This window comes from Anolis sagrei, chromosome 4 (assembly GCF_037176765.1).
Source record: "Anolis sagrei isolate rAnoSag1 chromosome 4, rAnoSag1.mat, whole genome shotgun sequence".
NCBI classification, from domain to species: Eukaryota; Metazoa; Chordata; class Lepidosauria; order Squamata; family Dactyloidae; genus Anolis; species Anolis sagrei.
Genome location: NC_090024.1, coordinates 87,634,348 through 87,648,692, shown reverse-complemented (window position 1 = coordinate 87,648,692; position 14,345 = coordinate 87,634,348). Strand labels below are relative to the sequence as shown.

Sequence of the window (14,345 nt, the reverse complement as noted above, 5' to 3'; positions counted from 1 at the left end):
ATGGTGTTATTTGCAATTATAACATTTTATACTGCTAATAAATTTCTAATAAAGCAGCCCCCAGTGGTGCAGCAGGTTAAACCACTGATCTGCTGAACTTGCTGACCAAAAGGTCAACAGTTCAAATCTTGGGAGCAGGACGAGCTCCCGCTATTAGCCCCAGCTTCTACCAACCTAGTAGTTCGAAGACATGCAAATGTGACTAGATCAATAAGTACCACTCCAGCAGGAAGGTAACAGTGCTTCATGCACACGTCAGGCTGGCCACATGACCTTGGAGGCATCTACGGACAACGCGGGCTCTTTGGCTTAGACATGGAGATGAGCACCACCTCCCAGAGTTGGACACAACTAGACTTAATGTCAAGGGGAAACCTTTAAATTTACCTAATAAAGTTCTTGAGACAAGCTGGAGAACATTATAGGGTGTTTGTTTGTTTTTGTTTTTTTTAAACTCTCTTTATTTAACAATACTTTCTTTCAAACAATAAAACAATGCATACATCCAGTTTTAGGGGGGAAATACAATTTATGGCACATTGAGGATTTGTCAGTTTTTTATTTAAAAACCTATTTTATTTTTATGTTCATTGTGAATAATGAGAAATAATGAAATAATCCAAGGCAGGCATCAAGGTAGTTAACACCAGTATACTGAGCTAGCAGTCAGAATGATGACCCGATTTGTTAGGAAACTGAAGTCATTATTCTGACTGTTCATAAATACTGAGTATAGTCAGTAGTCTACCAACCTTCTACCCATTGCACAACACTTTGGGCACCTTTTGCTAGTGATTATAGATGTGGTTAGGGTCTATTCCAGGGGTCCTCAAACTTTTTACACAGAGGGCCAGGCCACAGTCCCTCAAACTGTTGGAAGGCTGGATTATAATTTGGAAAAAAAAGCATGAATGAATTCCTATGCACACTGCACATATCTTACTTGTAGTGCAAAAGACACTTAAAAACCATACAATAATTAAAATGATGAACAATTTTAACAAATTTAAACGTATTAGTATTTCATTGGGAAGTGTGGGCCTACTTTTGGCTGATGAGATAGGATTGTTGTTATTGTGTGCTTTCAAGTCGTTTCAGACTTAGCAAGGGCAGACCCTGAGCAAGGGCCAGGTAAGACCTTAGAGGACCGCATTTGGCCCACAGGCCTAGTTTGAGGACCCCTCGTCTATTCTGTCATTCAGGAAGCAGCTCACTGCCTTTCCCTCTTTTCCGCCCTTGCAAAAGTGATCTCTAGCATAAGGGGTCATTGCCACACACAATTGTTTCTGGATTTTATATGATAGCAAAAAGTGTCTAGTTAATGTAGAATATTTATACAAACTGCCTTCTTGGGAGGAGAAAATGGAGATTATATCCTGATACATTATGCATCTTTAAGATGTGTAAATTCAGGAGCCTAGTGCCACTTGTCTAACCCTTTATATATACAATTTGTCCCAGATTAGAAATTCAAGTACAACATCTGTATCAGTGGTGAGCAAAGTACAGCCCTCCAGATATTGTTGAACTGTTATACCCAGTATCCCTTGGTATGGACTATTGTTTAGGGCTGTGGAGAGCTCTAATCCAACATCTGGAAAGCTACACTTTGTCCATTCAATAGAACTTATAATTCCATGTATTCCTTTACTTTGAATAATAAAACAATAACAGAAAAATGCTTGTGGTCACAAGTTAGCGCAGGGTTACTTAAGTGCACTTAATTCTGTTCTTGATTAGAGCCATTTCTGTCAATATCATGTATATCTTTTTGGCAATTTGCAATAGAATCAATAAACCCAGTTTTAATTAGTCCAAACTATTTTCTGAGGCCCTATCTACACTGCCATTATAATGCAGCCGGGCCCACAAGGCGGCCCCAGGGTAAAAAGGTTTGCCCATGCCTGGTCTACACTGACCTTATAATGCGTCCAATCTGCATTATAATGGCAGTGTAGGTGGGGCCTTCGTTCTCAGGTTAAATTGCTTTAACTTGAAAGAAGTTCATAAATCTTTACATAGAGCTTCACTTAGGTTGGTGGTTCTCAAGGTGTTTTGGCCTACAACTCCCAGAAATCCCAGCCAGTTTACCAGCTGTTAGGATTTCTGGAAGTTGACGGGCAAAACATCTGGGGACCCACAGGTTGAGAACCACTGACTTAGATCTTTTGCACAACTTATGGAAGATGTGTCTTTGGTTACATTTTTGAAGGTGCCTGTTCAATCCCATGTTTGTGTACTCAGAATCTATAAAGGTCTATAGGAGAGACAATTGCTTACTAATTTTAAATTGAGATAAATGCTATAGAATGGTGTAAATAATACTATAAAATCATAAAATCCTAGAGTTATCTTGAAGGATAGAGCCTAGGCGAGCTTGCATACTTTTTCTTGCTAGTTCTTGTTGTGAGACTGGAAGTTTTGAGTTAACCACAGATTATTTTGCATTCAAACCCTAAACTGTGGTTATTCTTAAGTATGGTTTGTTTGACATAGGACCAACTTCATAATCCATATTATAGAATCATTGAATCCTAGAGTCAGAAGAGACCTTGTGGGCCACCAGTCCAAGCCCCTGCCATGAAGCAGGAAAATCGTAACCAAAGCACCCCCGACAGATGGCCATCCAGCCTCTGTTTAAAAGCCTCCAAAGAAGGAACTTCCACCACATTATATAATAATATTTACCCTAATAACAATCTTGATAGATCCTGGGGATGTTTCTAAACAGCAGCACTAGCAACAACATATGCTGTAGAAGTAATGAGGGAAATGCAAGGAGTTATAGTCCTTTTATATATATATAAGACTGTACATTGCAACATTCATTGAATTCTACAAAAAACATTAAAATAGCATTGTTATAAAATTTTCAAAATAATAAAACTTCAATGCATTATATGTATTTTGGGAGAGCCACAAAATTCAGCAAGCTAGCAATTTGTCTAACTATTTGTACCCTGAGATTTTTCATCAAATAAATAACTAGGAAATCTGAAAGTAGCTCTACAAGACACAGTCCACAACTTGAAATATGTAAACATTTCAGCAATTTTGTCAGTTTTTACACAAACTCTTGATCAGTGGCATTTGCAATCCAGGATTCCCCAAAAATAAAAGGCCAGGGAGACCCATATCTGTTGTAGAATATTTTTCAGCTTTTCTGTGTCAATTCCTCAAAGATTGTTGACTTTTGCTTCCTAGGGAAAATTCAACTGCTGACATACATCCTTTAGTTGTGATCAAAAGACTCTTGTAACATGTCTATATTCTCCTTGGCACTACAAGTACAGGGTTCATCATGTGCTTATTCCTGAACAGCTGAATGGTGGATAGATCGGTGATAATCTTCTGGAGGAGGGACTTGCTCTGAGATATCATAGCCTCTTAGGACAGGTCCAGTGTTTTGCTGTGCAAAGTAGTATAGATGCCTTGCAAACATTGGCTCAACCTTAACAACAGAAAGAAAACTTAGTTAGACATTTGTCAAGATTTTCCAATTCATTCATAGAAAATGTTATAAACAGGGTGACATCAGTTACCCAAACCGAGAATAATAGAAACATTTTCCTTTTCAAAGGAATTTGCTGAAAGTGTTCAAACTGAGTAGCATGTTCTCCTTCCAAGTATCAGTCTGGAACCAGCCCATTGAAGGCTAAAGGACTTACTTCTGAGTAAAATACATTGGATTTCTTAGAACATTTACATTTAAATTACTGTAATTATTATTATTATTATTATTATTATTATTATTATTATTTATACCCTGCCACCATCTCCCCAATGGGGACTCAAAGCGGCTTACATGAGGCCAAGCCCGATCAACATATTACATCAAATAAAACCAAAACATAAACAAGCAACATCATTGAAATTACATGGAAAAAAGAAAAAAGAAAAGAAAAAACACAATATCAAAATAGCATTACAATAAACAAAAAAAACATAGTCGCAGTGAACATTGGGCGGGCCATATATACAGGATAAAATGTTAAAACTCTAATGAGATAAAAATAGGAGCAAATTATTTGCAGGGAGCTCATAAAGATACACAGGGTTGTGAAACTAAACTTCCCATTTGGGGAGGGGGGGCACGTACTCCAGTGACAGAAGCATTGAGGGGAGCAATAGTGTCGTGTTGTGCACCTACTCGCCAAAGGCGCAGCGGAAGAGCCAGGTTTTAAGGTTCTTTTTAAAGGTTCTAGTGTAGGGGCTTTCCTGATCTCTCCAGGTAATGAGTTCCAGAGTTGAGGAGCCACAGAGGAGAAGGCTCTCTCCCTTGTGCCCACAAGACGAGCTTGTGAGATTGGCAGGGGCAAAAAGAGGGCCTCCCCCGAAGATTGAAGGGCCCGGGTTGGTTCATGGGGAGAGATATGGTCACGAAAGTAGTATATAAATAGTATAAGCCATCCTGAATATAAACCGAGGCACCTAATTTTCCCACAACAAACTGGGAAAATGTAATAACTCAAGTATAAGGCAAGGGTGGGAAAAGCAGCTGCTACTGGTAAATTTCAAAATAAAAATAGATACCAATAAAATTACATTACTTGAGGCATCAGTAGGTTAAATGTTTTCGAATATTTACATAAAAATGTAATGTAAGATAATACTAACTCTGATTAAACCATTATTCTAACTTCCTTAATGTAAATGTGCTGACGTATCTTTCCAATAATAATAGAGAGTAAAATAATAAATGTAATAAAAATAGTAATAGAGTAAAAAATGGAAATATAATAATAATAGAGTAAAATAATGAATGCAATAATAATAATAATAATAATAATAATAAATAAAAATAATAAATGTAATACATGTAATAATAACAATAGAGTAAAATGATAAATGTAATAATAACAACAACAACAACAACAGAGTAAAATAATAAATAACTTTGAAAAGAGTATAAGCCAAAGGGGTTTTTTCAGCCTAAAGAAGAGCTGAAAAATTTGGCTTATACTTGAGTATTTGCGGTAAATAAATTAGATATTAGGCCTGTGTGATCAAAGAAAACAATGTTTCAATTTCATTACTATATTGGGAGGTGGTGGTGAATTGTTTCCAAAGTGTTTCTAAAATATCATAAGGAGTCTATATCGTAACTATAAAAATATAACATTTCTTTTCATTACTTTTTCGTTAAGTAATTGTCCCAACAAGGAAACTTCAAGGGCTCCTTTCTCCCTCATTGTTACAGCTATCAGAATGAATTGAGGAAATACAGTATATCAGAAAGGCTCCCCTAATCAAAATGATTATTTTAAGTAAATTCAGCACTTAAACGTTCATTCAATTGTTTAAATTAGGCTGGATCTACACTTCCCTACATCGTAGGATCTGGTCCCAAATTATCTGCTTTATATGAGCCTCCATTGCATATAATCTGGGATAAAAACAGATAACCTGAGATCAGATCCTGGGATATAGGGCAGTGTAGAATTGCCCTTAGTCAATTTTTCAGTCTTTAAAAATGTATTATTTAAAGTTTGTATAAAGCTCAATTGTAGGCAGTCACCTGAGATTAACATTTTCCTACAATCCCTTTAATAATAATAATATTTGCCCTATATTTAAGTAAACCAAGCAGTCTATACTTACATGGGCAGTAATTTGTTTTCTCTGCCTTTGTGGATCTGGAAATTCCTCTCCAAAACATAAAACAATCTGGTATCGAGGCAAAGGCTGCCTGTGGTGAGCATAGGCTTGCAGTTCTGGAAAGCCAACAAAAGATCATCAAGCTATCTTCAAATTATATACAGGTAGTCCCTGAGTTATAAACACCCGACTTACAAACGATAATTAAGAATGGGGCTGAGACAACAGGAAATGAGAGAAATCTATTCATTGGAAGAGAAATTTACCCCTGAAATAGATATCATGGGGGAAAGGGGTCTCCTCAGAAACTTTATCACCAATCGTTTTCCACAACAAGCCATTTTTTTCATAATCCAATTATCATGGGGACAGAAAGTGAGATGAAATCTTCTGAACAGGGGTAGACAGCAAAACAAACACCACAGGGATGTTAACCCTTCCCTATGCTATTTAAATTATACATACACATCTATCTATCTGTCTGTCTATCTATCTATCTATCTATCTATCTATCTATCTGGGGTTACACTTAAAGAATGTATCTGTTCCGACTTACACACGAATTCAACTTAAGAACAATCCTACAGAACCTATCTTATTCATAACTTGGGTACTACCTGTGTATGTAATTTATATCCTGTCCTTTTCCTAGAACTGAATTCAATATTTAGCAAAGAGAATCATCCTAAATTATTGAATTAATTATTTTGTGATGATAAGGATTGTTACAAAAATAAAATCTAGTAATCAGATAAACCAGGGGTCCTCAAACTAAGGCCCGGGGGCCGGATGCGGCCCTCCAAGGTCATTTACCCGGCCCTCGCTCAGGGTCAACCTAATTCTGAAACGACTTGAAAGCACATAACAACAACAACAATCCTATCTCATCAGCCAAAAGCAGGCCCACATTTCCCATTGAAATATTAATAAGTTTATATTTGTTAACATTGTTCCTCATTTTAATTATTGTATTGTTTTTAAGTGTTTATTACACTACAAATAAGATATGTGCAGTGTGCACAGGAATTCATGTTTTATTTTTCAAATTATAATCCGGCCCTCCAACAGTTTGAGGGACTGTGACCTGGCCCTCCGCTTAAAAAGTTTGTGGACCCCTGAGATAAACTATGAACACAGACAAACTGACCAAAACAATAGCTTGGGGTCTTATTTATTTGGTCTATTCTATTTATGTAAGCTTTTCTATACTATAAATCTTTATATGCCTCATCAGATCAGATATTGCCATGATGAACAATATGCGCATTAGACTTATTCAAGAAGCAGATGAGGGCTTTAAATTAAGCAGTTCATTATCTTGAGCTAGTCGTCTTAGAGAAACTCCCAGTGAAGCAGTGTGTTAAACTGCTGAGCTCCTGAACTTGTTGACAAAAAGGTCGGCATTTTGAATTCGGGGAGCAGCGTGAGCTCCCGTTGTCAGCCCCAGCTTCTGCCAACCTAGCAGTTTGAAAACATGTAAATGTGAGTTGATCAATAGGTACTGCTCTGGCGGGAAGGTAATTGTGCTCCATGCAGGCATACTGGCCTTGGAGGTGTCTATAGACAATGCCGATTCTTCAGCTTAGAAATGGAGATGAGTACCACCCCCAGAGTCAAACACAAATAGACTTCATGTCAAGGGGAAACCTTTACTAGCCATCTTAGATCACTAAAATCAACCTTGAAGTTGAAAAGTCTTAATAACAAAGTTGTCTTCATAGCAAACAGTAACGTATAAAGCTATCTGATCATTATGTAGTCAAACAATACACATAACGCAAGAATAGGGAACTTGGGGAGCATCTGCACTGTAGAATGAATGGAGAATGGACATCAATGCTATGGGATCATAAGACTTGTAGTTTTACAAGACCTTTGGTCTTTTCTGTCAAAGAATGCTGCTTCCTTACCAAATTACATAAGCCTTGGATTCCATAGCATTAAGCTGTGGCAGTGAAAGTGGTGTCTAATTGCATTAATTCTACAATATAAATGTACCCTTGGACATACAAGAAACCAGAAACTAATGGGACATTTGAGAATGCAGACAAAATAACCTGTTACTAAGGAAGCTGTGAAAGCCCACAATGTGAAAACAATATAGTACATTTCAATTGTGTTTTTAATAGATGAGCTAATAATTGGTCCTCTGATTGTTTGGTATGGCCAACAGTTGGGATTGTGGAATTTAAGGTCTGGAGAACCCAAGGGTTGAGATGTCAATTCATCCTATTTCATGGCTGCATAGCAAAATACAAATACATGAATATACACCCAACTCCCACTAACCTGACCCTACTGGAAAAATGAAAGCTTTAACCACACATTTTATAAACTACAAAAATGAAATAAAAAATTACCTGATAAAAATTGCTGAGTATCAAAAAGTTTGCATGTTTGTTCCCTTTCCAGTTTGTTAGGTCTGTCACTGCTAAGCGCGAGAGGCCCATCCCAATAGATCCTGCTCTGACATAGTCTCTTAGCATAAAGTCCATCAGGCGTCATCCAGAGTATGACTCCCCTTTCCAGGTGACTTAGCATTTTTTCAGTTGTTTTCCTTTGGCTATGATCTTCTGGATATGGGAACAAAACTTGGTCTAGGCCACTGACTTCATAGCTTTGGCCATGAGAGATCCGACAGCCCTCAGGACTTGTAGTTGTGACTTCTTTCACAAGAGTTTCATGGTAATACAAACAGATGTGCAGTCGGTAATCTGGAAAATGCATTTGTGCAAAATTAACAGGGCATTTGGCATCACATGATGGCATTCATTTAACATCTACAAAACCTGAATCTCAGGCCCCTTCTACACTGCCATATAAAATTCAGATTATCTGCTTTGAACTGGATTATGTGAGTCATATAATCCAGTTCAAAGCAGATAATGTGGATTATCTGCTTTGATAATCTGGATGATACGGCAGTGTGTTTGTTTGTACATGCAAATACAACAGAATTAATGATATTTCACAATTAAATATTATTCTTTTGCCATAAGAGCAATATGGCACAATGTCTTCTACTGGATTATAATCTCCCCGATAGTGCTTATGTTGCTTTAAGGAGCCCCTGGTGGTGCAGTGGGTTAAGCCACTGAGCTGCTGAACTTGCTGATGAAAACATCAGCGGTTCGAATCTGGTGAGCAGGTTGAGATCCCACTGTTAGCCCCAGCTTCTGCCAACCTAACAGTTTGAAAACATGTAAATGTGAGTAGATCAATAGGTACCGCTCCAGTGGGAAGGTAATGGTGCTCCATGCAGTCATGCTGACCACATGACCTTGGAGGCGTCTACGGACAACGCCGGCTCTTCAGCTTAGAAATGGAGATGAGCACCATCCCCCAGAGTCGTACTCAACTAGTCTTAAAAATGTCAAGGGGAAGCCTTTACCTTTACCTTTAAGGAACATACTTTGGATTAATTTATGAATGTGATAGCACTTGGCACAGACATGGCTTGTAATTTTAGACTGTGTCACAGTAGAGTAGTTTAACAGCCACTTGATCTGGGAATTATTACGGTAACCATAAATACTGCTTTAGGGGGAAAGTCCTAAAATCTTTGGAAGTTCTAAAACAAATCTAAGTTCACAAGGAACTGGGACTTGCAATACAGCAAGAAGGTGGTATTTCAGATTTCCTGGTTCCAGGTTGTTTAGGGCTTTGTAGATCAACACTGGGATCTTGAACTGAATTTGGAAGCAAACTGGAAGTCAGTGTGCTTCCTCAAGACAGGTATTATATATGGTTTCTAAAATGCACTGAGAGAGACATTAATCTTCAGAATCTGTAGCCTCACTCCCATCTGTAGGCGGTGGATTACATGTCAGGAATATGGTGAATCCACTCTGGAATATATTCCATATTTTTAAGAAGCTGTTCAAGAGCCCTTCCACACAACCATATAACCCAGAATATCAAAGCAGAAAATCTCACAATATCTGCTTTTAACTGGGTTATCTTCACTGCCATATATTCCAGTTCAGTGGTTCTCATCCTGTGGGTCCCCAGGTGTTTTGACCTACAACTCCCAGAAATACCCGTCAGTTTACCAGCTGTTAGGATTTCTGGGAGTTGAAGGCCAAAACATCTGAGGACCCACAGGTTGAGAATCACTGTTCCAGTTCGATGCAAAAAATGTGAAATTTAATTCAGCTGTGTGGAAAGCGCCCAAGAGTGTTGAATGCTATTCCTCAAATAGGTTCAGCAACCTGAATAGCTTCTTTAAAACCTAGGATAGCTTCATTACACCCCTGACAAGAAAGTTATCAGGCACAACTGCTCAGTTTCCTGAAGAATGCTGCATATCCAGTTAGGAACTACACGTCCTTTCTTTGCCAGAGCAACTTCTAATTGGAACCAGAGACTTCCATATCCTCTTAGTCCCAGCACTGCCACCAAGCCAAAGGAGTATCAACAAAGCCAGGAACAAAACAAAATTAAAACACATGTTTGCATGCATGTTTGAATATGTCTGGACAGAATAATAAAATTTCTAAATTCCAGTATAAAAGCCTGTTTGCAATAAAGCATAACATAGAGCTTCTGTTATAAATACTTTCAATAGCTAACAGGGAGTGAGGTGTGAGGCTTAATATGTCTAGAACTGAATAACAGGGCATTTGAAAAGATTCACTGTAAAATATCTCGTTGCAAATAATATTGGACACAGGATATCCACATGTGTTAGCTGTCCTTGGCTTAAACACATCATTGCCAAGGCAGATGCTGCAGGTAAAGCAAGTAAACACTGGCCAGAAACCTGTAGGTCACACTTTTTACCACCTCACCCACCTCATAGGAAACCTGCTACAAAACAGGAACTTTTTTGTTGAGTTCCAGCGCCGGAGAAGCAGATGACGGAAACAGAAGAACGGCCTGCCTCAGGGGAGCGTGCTTGCTCCATCCATGTTCAACATTTACACAAATGACCAGCCGTTGCCAGAAGGTACAGAGAGTTTCATCTATACTGATGACTGTGCCATCACTGCTCAAGCAGGTAGCTTTGAGATGGTTGAACAGAAGCTCCCTGAAGCTCTAGGTCCTCTTACTGCCTATTACAGAGAAAACCAGCTGATCTCTAATCCATCTAAAACACAGACATGTGCTTTTCATCTTAATAACAGACAAGCATCCCGAGCTCTGAGGATTACCTGGGAAGGAATCCCACTGGAGCATTGCAGTACACCCAAATACCTGGGAGTCACTCTGGACCGTGCTCTGACCTACAAGAAGCACTGCCTGAATACCAAGCAAAAAGTGGGCGCTAGAAACAATATCATAGGAAAGCTGACTGGTACAACCTGTGAATCGCAACCAGATACAGTGAAGACATCTGCCCTTGCCCTATGCTACTCTCCTTCTGAGTATGCATGCCCAGTGTGGAACACATCTCACCACGCTAAAACAGTGGATGTGGCTCTTAATGAAACATGCCGCATTATCACTGGGTGTCTGCGCCCTACATCACTGGAGAAATTACACTGTTTAGCCGGTATTGCACCACCTGACATCCGCCAGGGAGTAGCAACCAATAGTGAAAGGACCAAGGCAGTGACATCTCCGGCACACCCCCTGTTTGGGTATCAGCCAGCACACCAATGACTTAAATCAAGAAATAGTTTTCCAAGATCTATGGAGATACTTGCTGGAACACCTTAGCAAGCGAGAGTCCAAAAGTGACAGGCTCAAACCCAGAACCTAAATCAATGGCTGGTACCAAATGAGAGACTCCCTCCTGGGCACACAGAAAACTGGGCAACTTGGAAGGCACTGAACAGACTGCTCTGGCACCACGAGATGCAGAGCTAACCTTAAGAAATGGGGCTACAAAATGGAATCCACGGCATGCGAGTGCGGAGAAGAGCAAACCACAGATTACCTACTGCAATGCGACCTGAGCCCTGCCACGTGCACAATGGAGGACCTTCTTGCAGCAACACCAGAGGCACTCCAAGTGGCCAGCTACTGGTCAAAGGACATTTAATAGAATACCAAGTCTGCAAACTTTGTGGTTTGTTTGTTTTTAACCACTGTTTTGGTTCGCTCCTGATACAATAAATAAATAAAGTGTAGTAAACCAACTGGAGTACTGGTGTAAATAGAAAAAAACTCCAAAAAAGCACAAATAGAGTTTTGTTGTTGTGTGCCTTCAGTTTGACTTATGGTGAATTATGGCAACCCTATTAGAAGAATTTTCTAGGCAAGGTATCTTCAGAGAGGCTTGCCATTGCTTTCCTCCAAGGCTAGAAAGATGGGATTTAGCCAAGATCACCTAATGGATTTCTAGGACTGAGGATTTGAACTTTTGGATCACAGAGTCTTAAGGCCCTTCCAGACAGGTCCTATATTCCAGAATCCGATTCCAGGTTTTCTGCTTTATACAGGATTATATGAGGCTGCACTGCCAGATAATCTGGGATAAATAGAAAACCTGGGATCAGAACCTGGTATATAGAGCCTGTTTGGAAGGGCCCTTAGGCCCCTTCTACACCGCCATATAATTCAGATTATCAAAGCAGATAATCCACATTATCTGTTTTGAACTGGATTATAATAGTCTACACTGCCATGTCTTATAATCCAGTTCAAAGCAGATAATCTGGATTTTATATGGCAGTGTAGAAGGGGTTAGAGTTCAACACTCAAACTACTACAAAACTTTACCATTGATTTGCCAATGTGTTCACTACCGAGTTGAGCTTATGCACTTGTGTATATTATATACTTTCACTTAGAAGTCATGCATATTAACTGGGTGATGTGCAAAATTCCCCATTCGTGATGTCAATTTATGCATATGCTTTATGACTCATATAAATGCTGATACTCAAAGATTATGCACATTGTTCATTACAGTTCCATTTCTTAAACCAAACCACATATATGGGGAAAACAATCCTGACAGAGTTTCAAAGCTAGCTTCTCATTTAAGATCACGGGGGTTGGAGGCTTAACTGGAAAGTTGTGAAATAATTCCTCCAAACCAAATATTGAATGGTTTACACACCTGACAATGGAAGAGCTTCACCAGACCTTATGCTTGGCTCTATTGGGATCCCAGGAGCCTGAGATTCAGGTGGTGCACAAGCATAAAAGGTTCCAGTCACTTGATAACCTGTTTTTAACAAACAAAACTATTATTTTCACAGCAATCCCAAATAGCTAGAAAGCCCTCTTCTCCTTCACTTTATAAACCACTTCACCAACATGATGAACCTGCTGTCCCGTTTGACAGTAATACCTTTTAAGTATGTATTTTAAATATTTCTGTACTGCTTTTACTTTAAAGATAGAGTTACCAAACTAATTTATCAAAACCTTGGCATCTTGCATGGATCATCTGCTAGAAACCATAACGGTTTTGCCTAGATTGAGAGCATCAAATGCTGAGCACACTGAAAAGAGAAATGCACAGTAACTAAAAATCTTACTCAAATTCTGCAATTTCTGCCATTAATATCAAGGATCCCCATTCAGGGTTTACTGCCTAATTAATGTGTTTTGTATTCCCACATAGCAAAATACCCCTACAAATCTTTATTCAGAAATATGTTGTGTTTTATGAATCCTTTCTCTTTAAAGCAGTGGTTCTCAACCTGTGGGTCCCCAGGTGTTTTGGCCTTCAACTTCCAGAAATCATAACAGCTGGTAAACTGGCTGGGATTTCTGGGAGTTGTAGGCCAAAACACCTGGGGACCCACAGATTGAGAACCACTGCTCTAAAGTAAGTGTACAAAGGATTGCATCTTGAAGTTAAATGAACATAAACCAGGAATCTGAACAAATGTGTGATTTTCTGGTATTCAGTGAGATCTGGAAACTCTCAATTCAATAAAATAACAAATCTTCTCTGAGTTATAATTCAAGCTTCAAAGAAAATATTCAAGGTGCTGAGCCTATTGGGATTCAGGACCATGGATAGTTCCTTTAAAACTTGGAATAAAACCTCGAATTCACTGCACCACTGATGTATTTGTCAGGCAAATTTTTAAACCAGATTCCAACCACGGATTGAAAACCCAATGAGACTCCTTAAAAATTTGGTATATTGTCATCTTTTCTTAAGATATCAGATATCCATTTGAAGCCTCTAGAACAAAAATAATATTGACCCCATGTCAAATGTATTTGTGGACTCTGTACAGCAGTGGTTCCCAACCTTTTTTTTTTTTACCAGGGGCCACTTTGACCAGGGACCACTTTGATCAGGGACCACTTGGACCAGGGACCATTTTGACCAGGGATTACTTAACCAGGGACCACTGGAACAGGGAACACATTAGTACCAAAAGGATTGCAAATCAGTTTTTGGTCAGTTTTTGTAGATTTGGTTTAGTTATCTGGGCTGGTGATTCAGAAAATTGCCTTGGATAGACCGCATCAGTTCTAGTTTCTGATACAGAAAATATGCCATCCAATAGTCACCATCTGCTTGCCTACAGAAAACCATATTTAATAATCTAGAGCTGATGTAGTAGTAGAAATCTTTCATGGGTAGTCAGCCTCTCCCCTCCCGACATGCCTGTTGCCTCGGCACTATAAGAAAGTTTTGCGATACCAGTCACTTTTGTTGCTGCGTGGTTTCAAGGCAACAGTGTAGTAATGGTGGGACTGTGGACCATATTTTCGTTCTTGAGGACCACTGGTGGTCCACAGACAACAGGTTGAGAACCACTGCTGTACAGGATGTGAGAGCTACATGAGCATCCTAAGTATGAAATATTTAGCTATGACAAATATTTATA

At 39.0% G+C, this 14,345-nt stretch overlaps 1 protein-coding gene across 1 annotated transcript in view; it reads right to left on the bottom strand.

Annotated features, from left to right (window-relative positions):
• Positions 1-462: 462 nt before the first annotated feature.
• IRF4 (interferon regulatory factor 4) overlaps positions 463-14,345 on the bottom strand; it is a 34,349-nt gene continuing 20,466 nt past the window's right edge. Inside the window, 4 exon segments of the mRNA XM_067467517.1 lie at positions 463-3,451; positions 5,602-5,714; positions 7,959-8,312; positions 12,608-12,715. Coding sequence (XP_067323618.1) covers positions 3,308-3,451; positions 5,602-5,714; positions 7,959-8,312; positions 12,608-12,715 — 719 coding nt within the window. The 3' untranslated portion in view covers positions 463-3,307.